At 39.2% G+C, this 27,853-nt stretch overlaps 1 protein-coding gene and 1 long non-coding RNA gene across 2 annotated transcripts; one reads left to right on the top strand and one right to left on the bottom strand.

Moving 5' to 3' along the window:
• Window positions 1-1,263: 1,263 nt before the first annotated feature.
• Window positions 1,264-27,853, bottom strand: LOC146315883 (rap1 GTPase-GDP dissociation stimulator 1). The gene is made up of 14 exons (XM_084736440.1): window positions 27,727-27,853; window positions 18,357-18,461; window positions 15,598-15,720; window positions 14,319-14,444; window positions 13,774-13,902; window positions 11,831-11,956; window positions 10,008-10,151; window positions 8,658-8,789; window positions 8,085-8,219; window positions 7,750-7,875; window positions 5,944-6,083; window positions 5,342-5,468; window positions 2,078-2,206; window positions 1,264-1,868 (listed from the first exon to the last, which is right to left on the bottom strand). Exons 1-14 carry the CDS (start codon window positions 27,737-27,739, stop codon window positions 1,741-1,743), a joined length of 1,683 nt encoding a protein of 560 aa, XP_084592566.1. The 5' UTR covers window positions 27,740-27,853; the 3' UTR covers window positions 1,264-1,740.
• LOC146315884 (uncharacterized) lies at window positions 1,844-11,948 on the top strand. Its single transcript, XR_014771865.1, has 3 exons — window positions 1,844-1,934; window positions 2,141-2,235; window positions 11,824-11,948. It is a non-coding gene; the product is annotated as an uncharacterized LOC146315884 (long non-coding RNA).

The raw sequence follows: 27,853 nt of genomic DNA, 5'->3' as shown, positions 1-27,853 counted from the left end.
AGCCAATTGGATGAGTGGTTCTTGAGAACAGCAATTACACTCCAAACAGGCAATAAACTAGTTTACATAACATTTTAAGAAATTGAATGCAAACAAAAACCTCTATCTGATTTGATATGAAGTAACCCATAAATCATTTGGCCTAATATTTTTGACCTTCTACTGGTGGCATGCAGAGAATGTGACATCAGTCCATTTGTCCATCCAACCACTACTTCAGTCCAAAAGCTGCTGCCCAAATGATTGAAATATGGAAGAGATATTAGTAGTCTCCACAGAATGATGTGAAGACCATATTTAGGTTGTCTCCTTGCCCTTTCTTTTTATAGTGCCATTGTCAAATGTCAATAAATGTCAGTAAAAGGAAAATGTCAGTCGTAATTTTCCTTTGATCAACTTTTTATTCCATAACAAAACTACATCTTTAGTGGATATTCATGGCGGGAGGAGGAGGGAGTAAGTCACCAATGTGCAAGTCACAAGTATTAACCTTTAAGTCTCAAGCAAGTCCCAAGTTACTGTCGTGAGAATCAGACATGTCAAGTTGGGTCCCTGCTACAGTTTCAGTCAAACAAGTCAAGTCAAGTCATTGCTCAGGTCAAGCAAGTTACAAGTCAAGTCTTATGAAATACACCAACAATAACAAGTTAAATTAGATAAAAGACAGTGATCATAAAAAGTCTGTTGCAGTTTCCTGATAACTTTTAAAACTTACTGGTATTTGATACTTTGCAGCACCACAAGCCTCCTAAATGAACAACAATGAAGACTGGAGCTCTGAAATTAGAACATAGCTCTAAAGGGCACTAAGTAAAAACAGAAGTATGAAACAAAATGATTCACTTCACCATGTTAAACCTCTTGCCCTCCTCCCCTTCAGGAGGAACATTTCTCCTTTGCCGCACAACACTGCATACTGCTGTTCTCACACAAGCATCATACTTAAATACAAATTGTTCAATATTTGGTCTAGCCGCCTACATTATATATGCATTGTGCGCTTGCCTCTGCTGGTCTGCCTAGAAAAATGCAAAGATTCACTAAAACAGTCAAGTCTTTTCCAATCATCTGTCTCAAGTCTAAGTCAAGTCTCAAATCATGGTCCAAACCAAGTCCAACTCAAGTCACGTCAATGTTAATCAAGCAAGTCCTTAAAGGTGACTCAGACCCCCCCCACCTCTGATTCAAGTTCCCCAGAAGATGAGAGCCCTCGCCTTTCCTCTACTGCCACCACAAACACAACATCTACTGCACATTTGTAAAAATCTAATGGAAGGATTTACATGAAATTTAATGAGTACATTCATTTTCCCTGGACACACTTTATGAACTTCCCTCCAGCTCAACACTCAGTCCAAAATATCATCTTTGCACATGATCATAGATTCATCACATGTGTTTTGATTGCCATGAAAATTGTTGAGGACATTCATACTCCTAATTAAATGAACCCCTTATATTTTAATTGACCTCATAGTGTTTCTCTGTGAGCCAAAACTCACTTCAAGCGTCACTTTAACAAATGAAAATCTGTCGTTGTGTGTTTTATTCCTTCTGTGATCACTGCAGCCACTGGGGGCTGCTGCTCGGGAATAGGGATTAGTAATTGTTTGCCACAAAACAGGTGACATTTTTATAAGCCAGTTCAATATTTAACAGATCATTTGAATTAAAGTATGCCATTGGATAATGTGAATAAATCCATACAGCAGATGAAATCCTCTGTCGCTGCATGCTGGTTTAACTGGTGTCTCCGAGGACGGACAGTATGGAGCTGGCCTGCGAGGCGAGTTTGCTGCTGTTATGATCTGTCAGTTTACTGAGGCTCTCCTTTATATTCACAGAGTTCAACTCCTCCTTCATCTCACCTGGAGCAGACAGGGATGGAGAGAAGAAGAAAGAGAAGTATGAGATGACTGCAACTACTAGTGGAGGTAATGTGAAGCTAAGATATTCTCTGTGATCAGATTCCACTGACCCTCTCATTGCAGTTTTTCTCACAGTGTAACAGCAACATCTTGAAATTTGTGGTGGAACATAATTCCTATGAATACCTCTTATAAAATCAAACTCTTACTGGAGTTAGCCAGGCTGCAGATGAGACCTAAAGCGCTGAACTTGACTTCGACCGCCCCCACAGGATCCTCCAGCATCTTCTTCAGCATGGGCAGCAGCTCTGCATCTCTGAACGGATCCTTCATAGAGTCTGCAGTGTTCACACACACAAACATAAAGGTAAATAGCATGTAAATGCATTTCTATATAATATCATGCAAAATTAGAAGCGGTCATATCATATACTTAAACTGATTTGTCAACTGGTCAGTGGTTAGAGGTGGTTAGTGTTGTGTATTCCTGTGGCACACTGACTGCATCTGGCTGCACTTGTACTGCAATGTTTTTCTGTTCTTTTGTTACTGTACAAATACTTCACTTGAGTCATTTTCTGTTGAGTGGCTCTTTGCTTGTGCATCATCCATCACAGCAGTGGAACCTGCAGCCCACTGAGCATTACACTTTGGTTGGGGACTTCATTGTCCCAGAGGATATTTGTCTTGGACACATGCAGTAGCTGCTGTCAAAAATACAGAATATGATAGGGCACACACACAGTAAATTAAAAAAACTATCAAACACACAAAAATAAAAACACAAACCGCCTGAGGACATGTTCACAATAAGAAGGAAGAAAAAAGGCAGCAGTTACAGAGGATCAGCCTTGACTAGCTTGTTATTTAGGGCTTTGATTGACAGGGAGACAAATGAGTTTTTAAAAGGGTTGAGCCTGCACTTGGGGACTCTGACAGGCCTGAGGGGAAGAGCTGGTACTCAGGGTATAGGACATGGGCGGGGTCTGAAATGATTTTCTGTGCCTGTCTGGTGATTGTTTCCTCACATTTTGGAGTGATGGGTGCTGCCTGTCTCCTATTATCTTCACTGCTCTCTGTGTTAGCCGAGTAATCTGGGCCTTCATCTGGACAGTCAGGTTGCAAAACCAGGCTGAGATGCCATACGCCAGGATGCTCTCTACTGTGGCATGGTAGAAGAGGAGCGACACACTCTGGGTGACACCAAAAGACCCTCAGTCTTTGCAGGAAATGCAGCTGCAGTTGGAGCCATGCACAGATATATTCCATCTGAACACTCCATGTTTGTATTCTGATCTGTAGGAGTCAACCTGAGCAATATTTGGCTTGTGGATAACCACTGGTGAGTGGTCTCCAATGGATGTGGGGTCAAATACCATGAGGAAGCTGTAGTTGGGAAGCTGTACCAGAGGCTGGTACAGTTGGTGATGAATGAGTGGAACCATTTGGTAGTGAAGGGATTAACATTCATCTGCTGCAGTGCATTCATGGCTTTCTGCAATTTTCAAATCACAGGAGGTCCAATATTTGTTAAAGGGAACGACTTAAAAAAACATCTTCATTTGGTACAGATTCCTACAAAAAAATCACACCATAGTCATTTTAACATCTATTTTTTCAATCAAAATTAGTTTCCTAACATAAGAATTAACATCACCTCTAAATCATATTGCAATTGCAATAGCAGTTAATTTTTTACATTTTTTTTTTCAAAATGGTTCAGCTCTTTGCTGGAGTGTATTAAAGGCAGAACTGGAGTTAACAAACAGCAGTGTAGCACAGGCTCTAGGATTCTCCAGGTGTTTAGTCAGTAGGTGCACTGTGCTACTGGCTGCATCATCAGTGCCTCTCTGGTGTTTATATGCAAACTGGTGGGGATCCAGCTGCAGGCCTACATCCAGCTGTGGGTTGATCACCATGAGCTTCTCCATACACTTCATAACAACAGAGGTTATAGCAATGGGTCTACAAGTATTATTCTCCTGTGGACAGGGTTTCTTAGGGACGGTGTGATTGTCCTTTTCCACTGAGCAGGTATAATGTGGGTATCCAGGGACTTCTGACAAGTGGGATGCCAGGCAGGTGTCAATTCATCTCCTCATGTTCTTAATAAAAAAGCGATCAATCCTATCACCTCAATCCTGTCCCCATCATTAATAACAATATCATCAAGTGCCATGTCACATTCAGCTGAGAAGTCACAGCTGTCAAACTGTAGAAAACAATCAGCTCATTCATGTAGTCAGTGTAAGGATTTCTGAGTGGGTTTCATAGTACTGGCTGTTTTTATAGAGTCACATAGAATTTTTGAGTTCATGACCAGGAAGTTTTCCTTTATTGCCGCCAGTGTTGTGCAAGTTCACAATTACAAAGAGCTAGCTCAAACTACAGATCACACAGATTAAAGTTCACTCTCATAGTTCGCATTTTTAAATTTTGAAGTTCACCGTTCCAAAAATGATGTAGTTCACATTCATTTCTTCCACTTTTCTTCCGTTTCTCATTGTAACACAGACTCTGGTCTGCAGTGTGGTTCACACACTTCATGCTACATGGTCAACCAAAGATTTTATACCACACCAACATCTCTGTCCATATTCACAAGTTCTGTCTCTCTGCTGTGATCACGCTTTTTTTTAGAGCTGACGACATGAGTGCAGCTATCTCTCTCAGGAGAGAACGTCGCTCATGTTCACGTTCATTAATTGTAAACTGCTCTGTTCAGTTCAGTTCACCGTTCACGTTCAATGAAACTAAAAATTTGTCACACAACACTGATTGCTACCTTGTGGTGTGTCCTGACTTCCCACAGCCTCTGGTTCAGTTTTGAATTGTAGGTTGTCACTAATCTTAAATGCCTGCTTCTGTTCTGTTATTAGAGTCCTTCACCTCCTTTGTGATGTAAGGTTTGTTGTTAGGGTCAACTTTTATTGTTCTTTTTGGAATCCCGGTGTCAGCACAGAATTTGATATAATCTGTGTTTACTTCTGTGGCATTGTGCAGGTTCAGCTCTCCTGAGAGTTACAGCATATTTTCAGTCTTGGGCAAATAAACCCTGGTTAGTTTGAGGTACGGCTGCACAGCTGCTCTGTGTCCATGTCAGACTGTTACAATTCACCTGTCCTCTTTTTTGGGGATTAAAATCAGTGGGTTCTTATGAACTGCATTGTTTGAACTGCTAAAAGCTAAAAGCATTGTAGAGAAAAATTACAGCCTGTATTTAACAAGCATCTCAGAGTGATAAAATCAGTTCTGATTGGCCAACAATTCTCAGACTGACCTATTTTTGGTGCTCTTCCTTTGGGATTTATAAGAGCAGTAGAGGTGGATGGAGGATAGACGTGAGCAGACTTCTGAGCCTCGCTAAGAGTCCACATTTAGTTCCAGTCAGACTCTGCAGGAATGAGTCTGACATGCTTGATCAATTCGGGCTCAGAACTTCGGAATTTACATAACCTAGGAAATTGCTTTACCAATGTCGATGGCAGATGCTATCGCCAGGGCAACCAGGGCCTCGTTCTGCATGATCACATGCTCGCTCGTTGCCATGGAGATAAGGTGCCGAACCCCAGCTGCTTTGGCTACAGCCTGGACAACTTCCTGTCAGAAAGAGAAAATCAGCCGTTACAGATGTTCAGTATGTGTGCAGATATGTACTAGAGCTGCAGCAATTAATCAAATAATTGGTTATTAAATTAATCGCCAACTGTTTTGATAATCAATCAATTTGAGTAAATTTAGGAAAGAAAGTCAAAATTCTCTGATTCCAGCTTCTTAAATGTGAATATTTTCTGGTTTCTTTACTCCTCTCTGACAGTAAACTGAACATCTTTGAGTTGTGGACATAACAAGACATTTGCGGACGTCATCTTGGACTTTGGGAAACACTGATTGACATTTTTTACCATTGTGTGAAATTTTAAAACTATTAATCTACTGTGAAAATAATCATTTGTTGCAGGCCTAATACATACAGATACTGTCAAGAAGTTAAAATCTAACTCCCAAGAAGTTAAATATTTTATGTTTTAGCTCAAACTTTAGCAAACTTTCAGATGAGCATGAAGTGACTCACGGGGCTGCGGCTGTGTCTGATGAAGGCAGCCAACAGGCGACTGGCTTCTCCTCGGACTCCTGCGTGGTCTTTGGCTTCACACCACTCCATGACCCGAGCCAGCAGCACAGCATCTTTCCCCAGAACCAGGGCTGCCTCCTCTGACACGTACAGCACAGCAGAGGCAAAGAAAAATACTTTTAAAAACCTTCATAGAGGAGGTGTAAAATCCTACCAGTGGGGTTGTGAATGTTGATGAGGATGGTGCGAGAGGAAATACATCAGAATCAAGTGGCGTCAGGAATAGTTTGGATTGGACAAAACAACACCTCTGCCTCTGGGAACTTGGCATTTTTAACAATTTTCTGACATATTACACAACAAATGATTGATGGATTAATTTAGAAAATAACAGGCTAGGTGTCCTGAGGGAAAAGGGAGAATGGATAAACACAAAAAAATATTAGAGTCAATCATTTTAACTGAGGCTTTTAACCAACAATGAAAGGCTCCAGGGAACTGTTCAAAGTTGCATTCTTCCCAAGTGGCCAGCCCTCTCTGGAGGATCCAGGTCCAAGCACCCACTTAAAGGTCCAATGTGTCAGATTTAGAGGTATTTATTGGCAGAACATGACACTGAATAAAATATAATATTCATTAGTATGTTTTCATTAGTGTATCATCACCTGAAAATAATAATCTGTTTTCATTACCTTAGAATGAGCCCTTTATATCTACAGAGGGAGCAGCTCCTCTTCCATGGAGGCCGCCATGTTGAATTACAGTAGCCCAGAATGGACAAACCAAACACAGGCTCTTTTGCATTTTTTGCAACTTTTGGAGTAGGGCTACACAATTAATTGGAATTTTATGGAAATCATTATATGGCTTTTTGTCATTTTCAAAGCGCAGGAGGTGCAATATTTGTTAAAAAAAAAAAAAAAAAAAACTTTTAAATGAGTGAGTGTCATGAGGCAGAGATGTCCTGTCCTACAAATCAGATTCTACAGACTTGAAAAAAAAAACCTTCTTCATTCGATACAGATTCCTGCAAAAAAAAAAAAAATAATAATAATAATCACACCACAGTCATTTTAACATGCTTGGAAGGTGAGGGTGTCATGACTTTGCTGCAGTCTGCAAAGTCATTACTAGATACCACTTAATCCTACACACTGGTCCTTTGACAGAGCTAGGATGACAACACCTCCCACACAAAGGTTACCCATAGCTGCCATCAGAACTGACACCACACTGCCACATGCTCCTGTGGATCTTCTGAACTGACGGATTAGCCCTACTTTTTGTTGTGTGATTGTTGTATCACAAATATATCGCAAATTCTGACAGAATTTCAAGTAAATCGGCAAAAGAGAATGTGAATGAATGTTTCCATCCGCTTCTGTTCGTAAGAGTTGGTCCTTCAAGATAAACAGTAGGTGGCACAAGTTCTGCAATCAGAAAACCAATATACCACTGCAGAAGAAGAGGGCAGAGTTAAAAGAATGCCTGTCAAACCTCAAACAGTGAAAAACAATGTAGATACAGGATGGAAATGACACATTTCTGTTAGTTTCATGTATTAATATGAGGAGGGTTCCATCAGATCTGTGTGCAGCCATCGTGGATCTATTATAGAGCCATGGGAACCATGAGGAGACCGTCAGAGTGGAAGCAGCTGTCATGGAAGCGTCACGGACTGTCTAACATTTCATTTGTGGGGAATGATGGTAATCTAGTTAAATTTCAATGATTCTTTGAGTCCAGATTAGGCAATATGTTTCATGCATGAATATTTAAATTCTTTAAACTATCGCTTATGCTCACCTTGTCCATCCACCATCATGCGTAGTGTACCCAGGAGTTTGAACTGAACTGGTGGCATGTCAGAGCGCAGCAGGGTCTTTATCCTCTCAGTCACCCCGTCCTCCAGCATCCGCACTTTGTTGGTGGCTGGAAGACACACAAGTATCACTGATGCACTTCCCAAGTGTCCCAGTGTAAGTGTTGTCTGTGTTCATATAAACTGCTGCATATGATTTATATGGACTGGGCAATTTTAGCTTTCTTGTCATGAAAACTTAAGTTTCAGTGTTAAACTTTCAAGTGATTACTTCGGTGTTTGGTCAGTGGAACCATACTGTATCTTTACTAGTCAGTACCAGGGATGGCCAGATTTCTGAGCGCGCTCAGTCCAGCATGTTGAACAGACACGTCTCCTTCATCGACATGCTGCTCCAACAGGGTCAGGATGTGAGGAACCACACCGAGGTCCAGCATCTTCACACAGTTACTGTCTGACAGAAACACAGCAGGACAACAAAGACCTTCAAAACCAGATTGCTGTATTATATTACATGTATTATGTTCAATTTGACTAGAACAGCCAGTTGTCATTTTTTCTACAAGAACGTAGGGACTTAATACTTGAAGTACAACGCCAACTGTGTTTTTTCCTCAGGTTTTTCAAATGGAAACTTCCACTCAGTTGTCAGCATAAAGCAGTGACGTAGGTTACAGTGCTGATGCATGAATCAGTGTCGTAATACAGAAACCGGTCGGGTCAAAACATTTTAGAAGGGCTTGGAAAAATTGCATTTTGATGCTAAAAACATACATCCATCTACAAAAAAATTTATTGTTCATATTTAAGGAACTGGGAAGCTACAGAAAACATTATCATCAACAACAAAAAAAGAATAATATACAGAGTTCTTTACTGAAAATGATCTCACCATTCCTGGCAAAGTTGGCGATGGCCAGAGCTCCAGACAGCTGCAGCTGGGTGTTAGAGCTCTGCAGCCAGGACAGAACATCCTGATACACCAGACCTGTTCCCTCACCAAAACACTTCTGCATAGACTCATCTGACACACACACACACACACACACACACACATACACAGTGTTTTAAACAAGATAATAATATTCACAAACAGCACATTATTCTTCCAACAAGCAGCGCTGACCTTACCATCTCTCTATAAAGAATGATATGCTGCACATTCTTGAGATAAATCACCAATAAAACAACAGTGGGGCGCCAACGTGACAGATTTCTGCTCTCAGATACACAACACATACAGAGACATAATGGTCCGTCCTCCTGTGACACGCTGCCACCAGAAAGGTCACACTATCTGGATAAATGAGGCTGAAAAGAGTCATTATACTGTAAACAACCTGCCCGGCTGCTTTGTTATATCATGGCTGCCCTGTGGGCTTTTATAAATCTTCGTCTGTCTCTTTCTTTAGATGACAGTTAGTCCACACACCACATTTATAGAGGACAAGAGAGGACAACAGTTTGTGTCAATTTCAATATCAATCAGAGCTGAATATGTACGGAAAAGTGTTCAAGTGTGCAAGACATAAAGGAAAAATATGAGAGGAGGAAGTTTTTTTTAAATGTTGCATTCCAAGAATAAAGTTGAAATGCCAGATAAAGTAAATCCAAAGAGGAAATTTTAATTTATTTTACTTTTTTGTTCATTTTAAGAATACAGTCAAAATGTTGCTGATAAAGCTGAATAGAAAGGTGAATAGTTGAAATGTCTATTTTTTTTTTTTTTTTTTGAGATTTGAATGTCAAGAATAAACTTGTAAAATTTTGAGAATAAAGTCGCAACGTCAAGAATAAAGTTGAAAAACCAAAAGTCAAAATGGTATTTGACTGAATTCTTAAGGTATAATATGCAACACTAAAACAACAACCTAAAAAGCCTTTCAATCATCACATATGTCCCCCGACTTTATTTTTGATGTTTCAACTTTATTCTAGTGACACAAAATACTTTTTTTCCATTATGCTTAGCCTCAATCCTCATCCTTAGAATATGCACACTAAGTTAAATGCAAAAAAGTGTCTAATAACCTAGATCAGACCTGTCACATCACATTTTGCACATTCTCTCTTTGACTCTTTGACTTAAAATAAAGTCTGATGAGGTGAAGGAGGAGCAGACAGAGAGACGTAGAGAGGCATAGAAGACAAACTAAACAGATACCTGCACTGACACAGACTTGTTGCTCTACACACACACACATCCAGAGATGTCTGAAAGGTTTGCACTGGCATCACTCACCTCCTAAAAGCAGAGACACTATGAGGTTGGAGGCGATTTTGATGCTGCAGAGGTCGTGGGGGTCAGAACCTCCCTGCAGAGCCCGAATCATCTCTGATAACGCCTCTGGTACTCCTGACTCAGCAAACTGCAGCTTCAGTGTGTCTGGTGGTACAGCGCAACCAGGTCAGCTCTACTGTTGACTTCTTATTCATTTATTTGACCATCATTAATAACTAACACTGTCACTTTAAAAGTAAAGACAGAAAGGTTTTAGTCATGATTTTGTTTCAGATTTTCTGGAACTACTCTCATTGTGCTGTTAGCCCATAGTGTGCATGGACACGATCTGTCTGCATGACTTTCAAAGTGACAAGAATAAATGTTGGGGTGGGTTTCCCACTTTTCCATAAGAGACCAGAGTTCAGTTTACATGCAAGACCAATAGTCATTATAGATTTTTTAAAGGAAGTAATTTTTTTTTATCCAAACCTTGACCTTTTCCTGAACTTAAACCAAGTAATTTTGATGTCCAAACCAAACTGAAAACAAAATGTTTTTTTCTGTAAGATTTATTTTGAAAGTGTAATCAGGCAGCTCACGTTTTAAATATTGCATTCCATTAACCCTGGACATGCAAAAGCCTCCAACTGTAGAGCAAGTTTGTTTTCTGTTACCCTGCATACCTTTTGTGTATTTTTCAGTTTGCATTTGTAATTTATTGCTGCTTCACACCACGCGCTGGCTTGTGAACTCTGAGTCTGGTTATGGTTATAACTTTGGTTCTCTGAATATAAGCAGTAATGCCTGAACGGATGGCTGTTTAAGCAGATTTGTTGTTTGTGAGATTTAAGATGTGTAATGGTGAATTCATATAGTTTTAGGAGAACTGACTTTTAAGATACTTGTCCTTTGTTTAATTTAACAGCTGCTCACCTTCAGTGTTGTAACCCCCTGCATTGGAGATTTAAGTGGAAATTAAAGTACCTTCTCAGACCTGATTCTCTGACTGGAATCAGTTTTTCCATAATTGTCCTACACCAGGCGGTGTGTTCCTGATGTCCCCATCCTCACAGCGGATGTCAGAGTTAGGAATAGTATGACACCAGAGTACAAATTGGTACCCCGATTGATAGCTCCTATTGGTGGGTGAGGTTGTGCCAACTTTTTGAGTCAGAAAAGGAGGTGATCCAATTGAAAACTCTGCAATCTGCAACCTGCAACTGAAAATGCAAACTTACCCTAACACTAACTTGGTGGGTAATGGTACAAAAGTAAAGCTTATGTAAGCGAACCGTTCTTTCCTTTGCTTTTGCAGGAATGTAGCCATTTTGATGCCAGGGCCTGCTTCCCTACATGCAAATCTTCTAAAACATGTTCCCCATAGCACTATTTTGCAGGGGCACTGTCGCTGCATACTGGCTTTTGTACTGCCAAAGTCAATTGTGACTGGCTTATAGAAGCATAAACAAGCCAGAACGTTTTTCCTCAATTTATTCCTAATAAATTAAATTTTGGGACTATTTCACAAACTGCTGTGGGACTGTGTTGATACTCTTGATACAACAGCTCCAGGCCATGGTTTAACACTCCTTTTCCTTTTAGTTCCCTCTGTATGTTGCTTCTTTATCAAAGAAAAGCTGAAATAAATGTGATTCTCACTTACTATGTGATGCATGACTGAAAAAGTTTTAGCTACTGTTTATTGCTGACTTTTTAATTTAGATTATTTAATTTATTGGGGTTAAACTTTGCCAGTAAAAATGTTCTTGAACATATTTCATGCCTGCATCCTTTATCCATCCTGTTTTTGTTTTGTTTTTTTTGTTTTTTTCAGGTCTTACCGCTCTCCCCTAGTGAGCCCAGGATTTCCAGGATGACATGTCGGCGTTCTGCATCAGGCGCCCGTTTCAGCTGAAACGTCAGTACATCTGCCACATCCTGCTCTGCCAGAGCCTCCCGCGCAGAGTCTGCAAACACAGGGATCTATAACTATAGACAGTGTTGGCGGTAACTAGTTATCCTGACTACCAGTTTATGTCATCATATATCTGACATCTACAGCTAATGTAAAACTGCAGCTTTTTGAATATGGTGAAGTTCCTGCTCTTTTCTTAATAAAGGCTTCACTTTTTACATTTTATAACAGTGTTGGTCTCCACTCTATGGTTGCTTTATCCTGGTGACACGACTGTGGAAGCTCTGTCTCACTGGTTTACATATTCAACAGTGACATGAGTTGGGGAAACACAGGAGAATGACTAAAGTCTGTTTGTTTGTTCATTCTTCCCACTGATTTCTCTGGGCACTGAACACAACCAGTTTAAACATGACAAAGGCAGACAGCCACAATAGTGAGGATGTGTGCCAGTTTTTACTGCGCCTTTGTACCTGCAAGCAATTTAAAGTTTAAATAACTGACAAGGAAAACTCAAGAGAACACACAGAGAACATGTAAACACAATCTAAATACTGACATGATGTCATTCAAATCACAGCTAACTAAAGGGACAGTTCATCCCAAAATCAAAAATGCATATTTTCCCCCTGGCCTGTAGTGCTGTTTATTCATCTAGATTTTTTTTGGTGTGAGTTGCAGAGTTTTGTAGATATCAGCTGTGGAGATGTCTGCCTTCTCTCCAATATAATGGGACTAAATGGCACTCAGCTTGTAGCACCAAAGAATACATTTTAAAAGTTCAAAACTTTTTTTTCATGTAGCAACTATTTTCTTTCTGCCATAAAATCTACCAGAACTACTTTAGAATCCACCAAAACTATTTTCTTTCTAATAAAAAGAAGTAGCACAACGAGGTCTGTAGATTATTTTGAGCAACCATATCATGGTTTCTGAAAAGAGACATTGCAGTTGAGTTTTTCAAATGCATTTTTGTTGCTTTGAGCATCACAGGACTAGTGCCGTCCAGTTTCATAATATCCAAGAGAGGGCAGAAATCTCTTTGGTAGAAATCTCCAAAAGTCACAGCTTGCAACTGACACCAAAACAGTACAGGCCAGAGGAAAGATATGTATTTTTTTGATTTTGAACTGTCCCTTGAAAATGAGACACTACAGGTGAATAGAGTAAAAAATGTAACTAACAGATATCATCATATCACCTTCTCCAGTTGGTTACTTCTGTTTAATCTATTATTAATTCTGTTTCATACTGTATATTATATAAGTCTTCTAAAACTTTAGGTTTACATATGCAAATGTTGTAATTTGCATACATTTCAATCACAGAAATCTAAACATTAAAATTCTTGTTTTGTTTTGTTGACATATTAGATTCAGATGTTTTTACAAATATTAAAAAGATAAAAAGATATTTAAATCAGGCTATGAATGACATTTGAACAAACCCTTCTGAAGAAATGTTCAGAATATTCACAGAAATAAAACTGGAAAGATTTCAAAGATATGTAATGGAAAATTACATATATGTTGAGACAAAAACAATGAACATGATCATGAAAACTCCCCAGTTGATTGCTTACATTACAAGACAAGGTTTAATGTATAAAGGGACAGTTCACCTCCATCAATCTAGATTGATAAATAACAATACAGCTAAGACGAAACATATACATTTTTGATTTTGGAGTGAACTGTCCCTTAAAATATACTATTGGGACATTTTCTAATTTAATATACACAAATTTGCAAAATAAACATCTAAGCAAAATTACCCAAATCCTCAAAACCAGTGTATGAAAAATGATTTACCTGTCATGTCTCATCTAAATAACTAATTACTGAATAAATGCAATGAGTCAATAATCACCCATGTCAGCCAGGTTACAGAGGGCCAGCAGGCAGACGTTGACCAGGGGGTCGTTCTCTGGATACTCCCTGATGATGGTCACCAGTCTGGGGATCACGCCGCCCTGGACTAACTGGTCCTGTTGGTATGCTGGATGGAAGGTAAGTCAGAGAGAGGGGATATAGTGTTTTAAGAATTTGTTGTAACTTGTATGTATTTGCATCTCAAAAATCACTTAAACTTTAAGGTTTTTGTTTCATTTCAACATTATGTCTGTCTGTTTAATCTTGCCTGGGTCGAGTTGAGTTTACAATTCAGTCTGGTATCTGGCAAGGTTTAATCAGCTAACTGACGTGGAAATGACCTGGAATTGCACACAATTCATCAAATTCAACTGAGCGATTTGAGAATTATAAGCCATATACAGAGTACCTATTTATATGTGAAGGTTGATTTGCTGTCTCTCTCTGTAGCCCTCAGAATGATGCAGAATAACTGCCTAATAAGCACACAGCTCATCATCAGTGAGCCCTGCTGTCTGAGCCAGCACTGTCAGACCTACTCACAGTTGTCAAAGCAGATGCGTCCGATGGCCCTGCCAGTATTCAGCAGCATCTCCTCATTATTACTGTTCAGATGGGGGAGCAGCACCTTCACCAGGCCTGCCTCGATGCACGGCTCCCTGACTGCAGCTACAACACACACACACACACACACACAAGGAGAAAATGTTACCACTTGAGTTCCAGTTCCTTAAACCTCTGTGGTACCTGTGACCACACCCAGGTGCAATGTAGCATGATAGCATAGTGCCATTCTATGTCACTGAAAAGAAGCATATTGTCACTTTAGGTTGGTAGGGCATGCCAGATAGACTTGATAGATCGTTCCTGTGTTATCTAGGACCAAGACATTAGCAGCAGATCCTCAAAGTCCTACAAGTTGCAAGATGGGATTGGGCTTGTTCTTCCAGCACATGCCACAGATGCTCAATCAGATTTAGATCTGGGTAATTTGGAGGCCAAGTCAACACCTCGTCAACACCAGGCCACCTTCTTCCACTGCTCCATGGTCCAATTCTGAAGCTCATGTCCCCAATCTGACCAGTCTGCAGCTACACAGCCTCATACACAGCAAGCTGTGATGCACTGTGTGTTCTGACAACTTTCTGTCAGAGCAAGCATTTACTTTTCCGTAGCTCCTCTGTTTGATCAGACCAGACAGACTAGCCTTCACTTCCCATTACAATCAGTGAGCCTTGGAAACCCATGACCCAGTTGTCAGTTCACCAGTTGTCCTTCCTTGGACCACTTTTGGTCAGTATTAACCACTGCATAACAGGAGCATCACAAAAGACCTGGTGTTTTGGAGATTCTCTGACCCAGTCATCATCTAGCCATCACAACCCTTGTCAAAATCACTCAAATCCTCACACTGCCCATTTTTCCTGCACCCAACACATCAACTTCAAAAACATCTTGACAGGTGCCCTTGTATCAAGATGAACAATGTTATTTACTTTTACTTGTCAGTGGTTTGGTTGTGGCTGATCAGTTGTAGAGTATAGAGCATATCATTTGTAAACTGTTTAATGAGACACAATCTTGCTATGTGTCAGTCAAAAATTTACAGTTCCATGACAACTGAACAAACTCCTGTTAAGGAAGACAATGTAATATGATTGACCTTTGTCAACAATACTGTAGCAGTAAAGAACTGAGGTGAAAGGAGAAAGCACGAATGGCTACTGATCACATATCATAACATATTTGTAACTGGAACGTCACAAATATGATTTATTTTCCAAGAACATGACAACTGATAACAACTAGAGCAGCATCTTACCTTCTCTGGCCATCTCTGCCACCACCAGAGCCACCTGGCAGCTCAGATTGCTTTTACCCCGTAAGGCCTGAGCCAGTGTGGGCAGAATCCCACTTTTGGCAATGTCAACAGCAGCATCTTTCTCTGTGGACACACATCCATTTGCTCAGGATCAGAATGATGGCAGGATATACAATCGCAGTGTATATTAGAAAGCATATAAGAAGTGAGGAAGTAGGCTAATAGTTTGTAGTTTACAGTGTAAAGCCCTGATGTGTCACACAGTATGCAACTCAGACTTTGACTTAGACGACTCCTAGTGTTTGCATTAAAAATGACACTGTCACAGACATTTTTGGTGACCTCATGAACTTTTCTGTACTGCCACAATCAAACTTTCACTTTGACCCAAAATATGTGACAGCCTGACAGGCCAATTGTGCAATCCTTAGGGATATGACCACACAAGCGCGAATTCACATTTTTGCTTTGCGTGAAATTTTGGTGAACAGTGACGGACAAAGTCGCAATAGAAAAGAGGTGTGTGTGGTTGACCATGTGTGTTTGCCTTGGAAGACTCCTTCTCTTCACTTCATCTGCCTTGGTGCATGTGTGATGGCACACACAGCTGAGGCTACAATGTCAGTTCACCACACACTGTAAAAATAAAAAGTTGAGAAAGCTCAAAATTTCTAAAACTGAAAGATTTATCTCATGTTTTATCTAAAGAAAAGAAAACTAAAGATTATAGGTTTGCAAAACTGTTTTTATAGTTTATTTCAAAATTTAAGTGTTTGACTTGGGCTCAAAACTTCACACAAAGCAACAGTGTCCTTATGGTGTGTTCACACAGAAAGCAGAGCAAATTTTTCGCATGGCAAGATTACAAAGTTTATATAAACGATACTGTGTGAAAGCATGAAATCAGCGTCATACATGTATTTGTGTAAGTTGAATATATTCAACTTGAGCAAAAACTTTCTGTGTATCGTGAAGCTTTGCAGGAGGTTGGTGGGGAGGACCAGGTGGACCGGCCTGGCAAACAGCTGATAAGTGTTGGGGAGCCCTGGAGAAAAGAGCTGTGCTCAGAATAATATAATATGAACACCCGGAGTGACACCAGTTTCTTCTCTGATCCAAGGCTCCTTACAGACGGGAGGAGAGCTTATATTTTTTTTACTTGTGGGCTTAAAAAGTGGAATTATTTTCAGTCTTGCTTCTTAACCTGTCTGCCGCAGTGAGCCGTTGAGGTGCCGACTTTCACTGTTGCGTGTGTGTAATTAGTCTCTCTCTGTTCATGCTGACTGCTTACTGGAGTGGAAATGTACTGGACTTCATGAATGTGCAGAGCAGAGAGTAAGAAAAAAGGAGAGACTGGAGGGAAATAACAGAAGGAACTGGAGCGTCTGGTGAGGCTGAACTGAACACAAACACACTCTCTGTGCCTGCCGCTGCTCACTTGCTTCGGGCTAATGTATTCTGGTTGTTTGACAGTTTATTTTATTTTATTTGTTTAGTTGACGGGGGCAGAGTTAGACATAAACTAATTTTCAGCTGTAGTCTCTGGGCAGGAAACACAGATTAGCATCTCTGCATAACACTGTAAAAAAACAAATAAGTCAGCAGTACCCAAAAAATGAGGCAATCAGTTGCCACAATTTTCTTTCTTCAATTTTCTTTCCAAGCTTAAATAATTGTTAGTGTTACATGAACTCTTTGATTACAGTTAAATCAAAATTATTGATTAAGCCAACTCAGAATTGAGACTCTCTCATTGCAATAAGTCAACAGAACTGAATACATTTGAGTATAAAAATGTATTATATAATTTTCAGTAAACTCAGTGAAAATATAAATAAAATTGGTTTTTAAAATATTTTAAAAATATTTGTGTTTTAGGGACTTTTTCAGGGACAATTTTCCCTCACTAACTGAAAATTATGAGTTGAATAAACACAAAAGAAAGACAATTCTACATTCACTCTAATTTTTAGGTTAGGAGAACCTGTAAGTTATGTAAGTTTTCACTGCTTACTACAAATAATTCATTTGCGCATTCGGTTTTACAGTGACTCATGACAAACTCGCACAAGTAACATGAGCCAAAATTTTACTTGCAGTGTGACTTCACCGCAGTCGATTTGCACCCAAAATCCAGGCTCATGTAAAAATCCTTCAGACATTCATCTTGTTACACAGTCTGTGATGGCAGTTTGGTCACATGTCTGAAAAAGCAATAAAGCTTCTATAAAAAGGTCAATCTGCTGAAGTCAGACTGGCTTCACTGTACTGGTACAAGGTTGATGCATGTGAGAAAAAGAACGAAGTGTTGATTGAAGTGAAAGTCATGTCTTGTCATTATGAACTGTGCTTGGGTACCTTTTGGATTGTGTATTCTAACTAGAAAATGAAAACACTGAGGAAAAGTTCATTAAGGAAACTGTCATACAGGGTAGATCAGACAGGGCCTGTTGGTCATTAATTAAGCCACCTAGATTCATTTTTCTGCAAAAAGTTTTGAAATTCATATTATACTAATATTTTCCGTGAGAACTGTAAGTTCAGTGTGACAATCCTGTCATGAACAGAAGGATTATGGAACAGAATCCTGTTTTTCAGTGGCAAAGAGACATGAAGCCAGCAGTGTTACACACTTCATATCTGAAAGATTCCACTGAAAGCAGGTTACTGTTACATTTGCTGAGCACATTCATGTTCCTCAAAACACTTTTGCGTTTGTGTGTGTGTGTGAGTGTGCGCAGGTGTGTTGCAAGACTTACTCTTCTCCAGCAGAGCAGCCAGCACTGTGTCCAAATGAGGCTTGAGCTCCTCGTCGATCAGCTCTGTACTCACACTGATGGCCTTTAGTGCCTCGGTCAGAGAGTCTGCAACACACACACACACCAGCAACAAACTTTAAGAATATGTCAGCTGTATGTTAACATATGTGGGGTTCATTCCATTCTTGTTAAGGCGATATCTCAAAAATACCATGAAGGAATTTCTTCAAACTTGGCACAAATGACCACTCAGACAAAGGTCAAAGGTCACTGTGACCGTACCATTCTCTTGAACAAAATATCTCAGAAACAGTTGGAGGGAATTTCTTCAAACTTGGTACAATTGTCTTGGGGCACTCAAACTCAAGGATGAACTGATTAGAAGGTCAAAGACCACTGTGACCTCATTACACACAAATATCTAACAGGATAAAATGATGAAGAGATGATATTTTATATCCAAAAGGTCAAAGGTCAACTTCACTGTGACATCATAATGTTCAGCTCTCTCTCAGTCCTCTGTAAAAATAGTCTCCTCACACATGCATAGTGAGAACTGCCATTTTTCCAAAAAATAGACTTAATATCTTTTATTAAATTCCTTCAAAGTTTTATGCGATCACTGACCCATAATTTACACCAGGCACAGCTGCACCGCGGTTTTGTTCCATCATGCACGCGACTGCAATTTCCACCAGCAGTGTTTCAGAAGCGTTTCAGCAGTGGAGTGTTTTGCCCGTCTGATTATGTTTACTTGCTCTGATTTTGTTGATTAAGTCCTCTTTCCTTGCTCTTTGTTCTTCTACCATGGATAAGCAGGCTACGTAGTTAAATTGTTTATTTTCTGTCTGTCTTTATGATTGTGAGTCTGTATGGGGTCTTTTATTTTGAAAATTAACTGGATTCTCCCTGCCTTTTCCATGCCTGACTTCCTACCCATTCGACCTGCTCTGTGCCAGTTGACGCGACATCCGTCAAAAATAGACTTGGTTCATATTCTCTGCAGAGTGGAGTGCCGAGCCACTTCTGGGATGCAGCTAAAACTAGCATTGACTAGAATGGCCGCAAAGTGGTCTGAGTGCCATGGCGCATCCATGATGCAGCGCAGCCATGCCTGGTGTAAACTACCGGTGACAGCGCACTTCTTCTTCTTAACCGGCCACTAGGGACCACAAGTGATCAACAACTGCTTCAGTTTGAAATCTTGTTTCAATATGTGAGGTTCATGTTAATGTTGGTGGAACTTTGCAAATCTCTGCTGGTTGCTTGTGACAGTTGTGGTGGCATTGCAGTAGGTGCTTCACCATCTGTTGCCTGACGGAGATCTACACCCTACTGGTTGACATAGAAAAGGAGAAGCAGGGCTCGGTTTAGCTCTCAGTCATTGAAGTCACACAAACTTGTCAGACAAAGTCAGACTTGGACTGCAGGATCTGTGTCAGTGCCAGTCAAGCCATTTTCAACAGATTATAATGAGCTATATAAAGCCTGATCCATTTCCAGTCCTCTGTTCATTACAAAATATTGGACTCTGAGTATGCCATCTGTCAACAGCACCATATTGTGCTTCATTAAAATCGTTGTTCATGCTAGAGATAGAGAGGGGCTGCATAAATCCTGTTCCAATCATTCTACCACACTAAATCCACATTCAGACTTCACCAGTATCTCTAGGGATACTATATATAACACTATGTGACACTAACAAAATACTATACATGAGCAAAATTATGCTGCAGGTGCACAAAAAGTGTGTTGACTTAAACCATTTTAATGTAGGATTCTATAGGCTATTTTGTGTACTGTGCAAGTCATGAAGGCAAATATAAATACTGGAACAGAATTCTTACTCATTTAGTTTTAAATGTCTGTGCTTTATGATCGGACCAAAAACATTACACAGAAGATCCCAAACATCTACATGCAATATTCCTGCCAAAGCTAGTATTATAACATGTCAGTCATATGATGAATATGTCAGTTTATGTCAGTATTATGAATAGCAGGCATCTATTATAATACATGACACTAGAATAAATGTTTGAGCACAGGGAGCAATAAGGGAAAGTTATTAAAATTTTTGTTTGGTAACACTTTATATGTCACCCATTTAAACATACTTATAATGCATTATATTTATAACAATGTATAAGTATAGTTATAAGTCCTGAAAAATATTCATACTGCTTAATAACAATAATCTTAACACATCATAAAGGATGTTATAAGGACTTAAAAGGTCAAGAAGCATAATGTATTATATATAACTATTTAATAATGCATTATAATCACTTTATCATATAGTACATTGTACTGTGATTATAATGCATTCTAAAATAATAATAATGTACTAACTCTGAGCTTTTGTGGAAACATTACAGTATTTTTTTCACTTTACGTAAAGCCTTTACTTAAGACGATGATCAAATGATCACTGCCCCCCCCCCCCCCACACAATTTTGATCTAAGAAAAGATGTGCACCCACAGAGTCTTGGGGACCTTGATTTTTGTCACCATCCTGAGGGGGGCCCAGACCCCAGGTTGGGAACCAATAATGTATAGTGACTTATTACCTCAGGACATTCATTACTTTTTTTTTTCTTAGAGCACCCAATTACCACTTAGAGCAACTTATAATCACATAATAATGCATTGTAACAGTGATTATATGTATTTCAACTATGATCTTTGCCAAAAAATGTGTCAGTGTGTGACCTGCAATTATAAACTGATACTTGACCTTATAAGTCATTATATAATGCCTTATAATGTGTTATAGTCAATGTTGTAAAGCATTATGAGTACTTATGTGTGCTTATACCTATAATTATACATTGCTGTTATCACAGTATAACATATTATAAGTATGTCTATACAGCATTATAATGCACGAGCCGTGATAGAAAGTGTTACATTAAATTTTTACCCGTCATGATATGGAGCAAGAAAATACAACAATAATATACAACAAGATATCTGAGCAAAACCCATCTTAAAATTAAAGTAATGTAGACTAATGAGTGAAAACAAGCTCATTAATAAGAACTGAAGAAATATAGTTTGAAAATACAATATCGTTGGACCAACACTCGGTGGTTGGTCCAGGAGAAAAGGACTCCACAGCTCCTGGCAAGGACACTGTGAACTTTGATATAGATATTGACCCCAGAGAATCTGTAGTAGTTCTGGTGACCTCCTGACCTTTCCTCTAGAACTGCCATCAGAGTTTCCTCCTGAGAAACACACTGTTCCATGCCTCAGAGGATGGAGGAGGTTTATTGTGAACCATCGACCTTCCCCCTACTGCTATCATGTTACATTTCTAACACCACTATTGGCCTCTAGATGGATAACAGATTACAGTAATATTGTTGTTTGACATACTTATTACAATATGATTAGAAATAACCAGCTCAGTGTCTAGAAATTACTTTTATATTGTACAACTCATCAACTTCTGATTTACATCCAGAGCCCTGCCTGAGGATCTGAGGCTGTGCTGCAGCTCATATGAGAGCAGCAATTCACCAATATGACCGGGAGCTAAATCATGAAGCGCTTTAAAGGTAATTAGTAAAATCTTAAAATCAATCCACTGTGAGCCATTGAAGAGAGGCTAAAACAGGCCTGATGTGAGTATCTGTTAAAAACCAAGCAGCTGCGTTTTGTACTAGCTGAAGGCGTGAGATATGACTTAACCTTGAATAAGAGAATTACAGTAATTTAACCAAGATTAAATAAAAGCCTGAACGACCTTCTCGAGATCAAGCCGGGAGAGACTTGTGAGGACTTTAGAGATGCTCCTAAGTTGATAAAAATATGACTGAATGACTTTTTTTTTTTTTTTTTTAATTGTTTTATAAATGAAAGCTTGCAGTCGAATATTACTACTGGTTTATGGGGTTGACATTTGTAGATGATTTTGTATTTGGAATTGGGACGGACTTTGGAGGAAGAAAACTATGATTTCAGATTAGTTTTCGTTTAGTTCTCTAAACTTTTAGGCAAGGTAAAGACTAGAGTTCTTGAGAAGCTGGAGACCTTCTACATGCGTAAAGGGATAGTTCAGATTATTTGAAGCGTGGTTATGTGAGGTACTTATCCACAGTGTGTTACCTACAGTATATGGGGGTCAGCATATACACATAGGTGACATCATTTACAAAATGTAACCTACTTACTCTAACCCAAATTATGATTTCTTCCTAAACCTAACCAAACTGTGACTGTTGCACAATGTTTACCATGAGTTTAATGTGACATGACATATGTCACGTGACTCACATCACGTACTTCAGTTCTGGTATGCCTGCCACCGGTTCTTTCCAACAGTCATATCCTCTGTGTCATTGTGGGAGTCATTTGCAATCGACCTATTTTCCAGTTCTAGAGCACATTGCTCTTCTGTTGTATATTAGTATCCTTCAGTCAGTTTGTCTTAGCTGCAGTATCTGATCATATTTTGATTGCATATCATTATTAGGAGAAATTTGCACCAAACACCAAAGCAGCTTCTCTCCTCAAGCAACTGGTCATGAGGAAATGTGGTAGTTCACAATGAGCGTATCATTGTCTGTAACCAGTTATGCTTTTGAAGGGTCACAGGGGGGCTGGAGCCTGCCTATCCCAGCTGACACTGGACGAGAAAACGCCAGTTCATCACAGGGCTGACACATAGAGACAAATAACCACTCACACTCACATTCACACCTACGGGAAAATTAGAGTTATCAATTTGTTATTTTTTGTTATGTCTTTGGACTGTAGGAGGAAGCCAGAGTACCCAGAGAGAACCCGCGCCAAGATGAGCATGCAGTTCTCCTGCCCCAGCCACAAACCCGTTTATATTTTACTTTTTTCTACAGTTTTAACCTGGGGATGAAGTGCGTCTTATTTGAGAATAAAATGACATATTCAGTCATGAATTTTAAGTATTTCAAATACACAAACAAAAGCAAATACAAGAACATTACATCTTGTTTTTTCTGCCCAACTAAATACAAATTACAAAATACTCAAAAGTAATTGGATATGTATTTCAAATACATTTAATTGAAATTCTGCCTGTCTCTGGCTGTGGACAGGGTCAGCAGCGACATATTTTAGCCATCTAAACAAATCAATATCAGTTTATTATATTTATTTTCACTGCTTTTCCTTGCTGTCGGACAGCCTTTTTCAACAGGAAACCACAATTATATACATGAAATATTACTCTCTCCACAGTCACCAGACTTCTTTTGACAGTTTCCCATCAGAAAAGCCTGTCTGACACCAAGGTAAAATGGTGAAAATATTCTAAATGCAACGTATGCTTAAACTGATATAGATTTTTTTTAGGTGTTTAAAATACATTTTGCTGCAGACTTTGTCCCCAGCAGTACATTGCTTAGCTTCCTACACCAGTACTCCTGCTGCTTCTCCAAACTGGGGACATGTCACCCTCCATCTATTGTAGTTAATACACTGACTGTGGTGCCTCATGTAATCCCACTTCTAAAAATCTGAACTATCCCTTTAAGGCAGGAGAGAACACAGCCAGTGGACAGAAATGATAAAATAGTTGGACCAACACTGTTAAAAACCTCCTTTGGAAATCTGGTAGGCATAACATCTAAAGCACACAATGAAGGCTTTGGTTTGGAAATGTTGTCCTTTGAAGTGCACAGTGAAAAGGCCTCAGAATGATTGAATAAGCAAAGCAGAGGCCATGCAGCACACTGGACTTTTATGTAGGAGTTTACCACTGTCACAGAAAACATTTGCCTCTTCATTCACAGTAACCACAATCTTTAGCCAACATTAGCTAAGTATTTTAGTTGCCTTATGCTATACGTAAAAATTGACTAGTTGGAGCCATTGATTGTATTTCAAATAGATTAAAATCGTACTTAATATACAATCAATGGCTGCAGGAACACCGCAGGAGTGCAGGATGCATGCAACCTCATAAATTGACAATAATGAGCAACAGGGAGTCCTTCATTGTAAGTTGATCAGCTGTTTCTAACTATTAATTGTCTGTCAATGCAAAGCCTCTGGACTTTAAGTTCAGTGGCTGCCTGCCTCACTGCTGCCAAACTCCATTAAGGTTTTGCTCAATATATACTTCTACAAGATTATTAATTATTTCTACCAACTCATAAACAGACACTTACTCATTTGGCGAAAAATTCAGCATTAATTCAAATTCTATTTAGTGTGAAATGGGCATTCCGGCCTGGAGTAGAAATTTAATGTTTTCTTGATCTCTGATGACATATTATGGTCATTTTATGATTTATAAAAGCAAATATGTTACAGATTTGTCCTTTAACACTGCCTTAACCATGGCTTATATGCCATAACTTACAATCTATCCCTAACCTTAACCATTCCATAGTTGGCATGAGCAGAAATAGAGCATGAGAATGTTATAAATCCCAGTTTGTGCAGGATGTGGAGTTTGCATGTTCTCCCTGAGTGCCTGCATGAGTTTCCTGCGGGTGTTCCAGTTTTCCCCACCATTTAAAACATGTATGTTAAGTTAATTTCTTCTGTCACTGCCCTTGACTGAGGCAATGGCTTAGAACTGGGGTTGGTCCCTGGGCGCTGCACAATGGCTGCCAAGTGCTCCTAATACTATGGATGGGTCAGCTGCAGAGGATTTCACTACCTACATTGTGATAGATAAAGTTTTTAGTGTTTTTTAGATAAATTAATGTAATGTGGGGGTTTATATAATTGTCCAGTAACTGCTCTTGTTTGGTGATAGGGTTAATGAAGTGATCACAGTTACTTTGGCCTAATTAGGGCCAATTAACCTCAGACATCTTCAATGTTTCTTCCACTGCTGGCTTAGAATGAAGCTTGGTCATAAACCTGAGGAGCTACTTAAACAAATATGCATGCTATACAATGCGTTACATACAAGCACACACACACACACACACACACACACACACACACACAAACACACACACTGTAAGGTGAGACTTGCAGATGGTAATCACCTCAGCTAATCCTTTGTAAGTCGAATGAAAATAGCCTGAGTGGAGGGGGCTATCAGGCTGATACACAGCCTGGCTGGATCTAACTCCCTTGTCCTTCTGTGTGCATGTGCATCCATGTGTGTTTGACAAGAGAGCAGAAGAGCAATTTCCTAATCAGTCCCACTGAGTGCTGCGAGGGAGTCCCCGGGGTGCTTATTACAGATGCTTCAACAGCACTGTACTTACATTATCATATATGTATGCAGAGGGTGCTCCCAGTATCCAGCACGACTGTACAATCTGATCAATAGTCCAACAACAAATCTCCTCACTGTAAAGCTCAGGATTTTTTGTGTTCAGTGGTGAATAACAGGCAGCAGCAGCAGCAGTAGCTTCAGCTGAAGCTGACTGGTTGGATGGTGGTGTGTCTTAATGCATGACAGCCACTGGCCACTGTCTAGTTTGCACTCTGGAGCTGAACAGTGCGCTCTTACTGCCCAGTCAGTGAGACAAACAGCTCGGTGTTTCTGGGAATGCCTGGTCTGAGAGTGACACTGAAGAGTGGTGCAACCCCATGCCTTGCACCAAAAAAGATAAAAATATAAAACACTCCCTCACTTACATTCGTGTCAGTGCAAAAAAGATGGAGATGTTGGGCTATTGTTATCCATTAGCATATCTGATGTTTACATTGGTGCCAGCAAATAGACCTACCCAGCCTCTAATTAAACTTAAAACACAGCCAGTGTTAATGCAGCACACTTTGTTGATAACAGACATGTTTTCTCAATTAGTAGCAACTGAAGCCCCCCTTCTCCTTTTTCATTTGTTTCTTAGATTGGTTTTATACTGATACTGCTTTTTACTATTTTCTATTTTTTAGGCTGATACTGTATTGTTTCCATGTTTTGCATTCGTTTTTTTCTGCCATGTAAAGTCTCTTTCAGTACCTTTCAAAGGACTATACAGATAAAATGTATTATTATTATTTTAAAAAAGACTTACTTTCCATTACTTTTGGATTACCTCAATATAGAATATGGTGAAATTCTTTAGCCTACTATAATGTTTGGGGGGCTGAAATGATTATTTATGTCATCAATTAATCAGCTGATTATTTTCTAAATTTATCAATTAGTTATTTGGCCATAAAATAGTGGAAAATGTTGATCAAAATGACATCCTTAAATATCTTGTTTTGTCCACAACTCAAAAATATTCAGTTTACTGTCAAAGAGGAGTAAAGAAACCAGAAAATATTTACATTGAAGATGCTGGAATCAGAAAACCCAGAGAATTTTTATTTTTTTTTCTTAAAAATGACTTGAAAATGAACAATCATAAAAATAGATGAAGAGTCCTTTAATAGATAAATTGTTGCAGCTCAAATTTTTTTCTGTTTTCTGTTTATTAGTTTGTATAGCTGTTCCTTGCTTTGTTTGATTTATTGATTGATTTAAAGACAAAAAAATGTGAAATTTCCACCCAGTGAATCATTTTTTCACTAGAGGTCATGATAATGAATTGGCAGCTGTGTGTGTACTGTGCATGGTAGGATATTGTTCTTTATTTTAAAATTGTAAACCTACTAATAATCCCCATTTTTACTAAATGTATCTGTAATCTGTCTTTTTTTTTTATCTGGAGCTGTAATGGCATACAGTTACCTTTTTTTGTGTCCAGAATACATGATCTTGTTATATGTTATCTGTTACTCCCCAAACTCAGGAAGAGTTGGTTACCTATCAAATTCATTTGAATGGCCAACATTTGAGGATGTCGCCGATCTTTCACCATTTTATCGACCAAACAGCTAATACATTAATCAAAATAACTGACAGACAAAAATACCAAAACAATCAATGATGAAACCGATATTGCAAAATACTGTCGCAAATATTTCACCAAAACTATGTAGATGGATAAGTAGCACTACAGGTACAAAGTAAAAATATGTATTTTAGGTTTTGGGGTGTATTGTCCCTTTAATGTAAATGCTGTGTGGTGTCTTGTGATTAATTACTGTAACATAATTTCAATATGTTAAAACAAATGAAACTCAGCCCCATTACCCTTGTAGATAATGGATGAATCACCAATCTCTCTATCAATCTGTCAATCTGTCAATCAATCAATCAATCTATCTATCTATCTATCTATCTATCTATCTATCTATCTATCTATCTATCTATCTATCTATCTATCTATCTAATGCCCTCATGCATACATTCACACACACATTCACATTCTCTGATGTGTGAAAAATCACATAACCACAGCTGGTGTTATACGTCACCACTCGTGAAACCCTGCACACACACACACACACACACACTCACACACACACGCACACACACACACACAAACACAAGCGGATGTTAGATATGTAGCTACTCACCGGTGTCTGTCATGGCTGCTGGTCGGCAGGCTCTCTGCTGGCTGCCTCACTGCCTCTGCCTGTTAGCTCTGTATGTGTGTGAATGTGAATGTGTGTGTGTGTGTGTGTGTGTGTGTGTGTGTGTGTG

Source organism: Lutjanus erythropterus, chromosome 14 (assembly GCF_056507025.1).
Source record: "Lutjanus erythropterus isolate fLutEry1 chromosome 14, fLutEry1.hap2, whole genome shotgun sequence".
In the NCBI taxonomy this organism is placed as follows: Eukaryota; Metazoa; Chordata; class Actinopteri; order Lutjaniformes; family Lutjanidae; genus Lutjanus; species Lutjanus erythropterus.
This window is presented reverse-complemented; position numbering and strand designations above follow the sequence as displayed.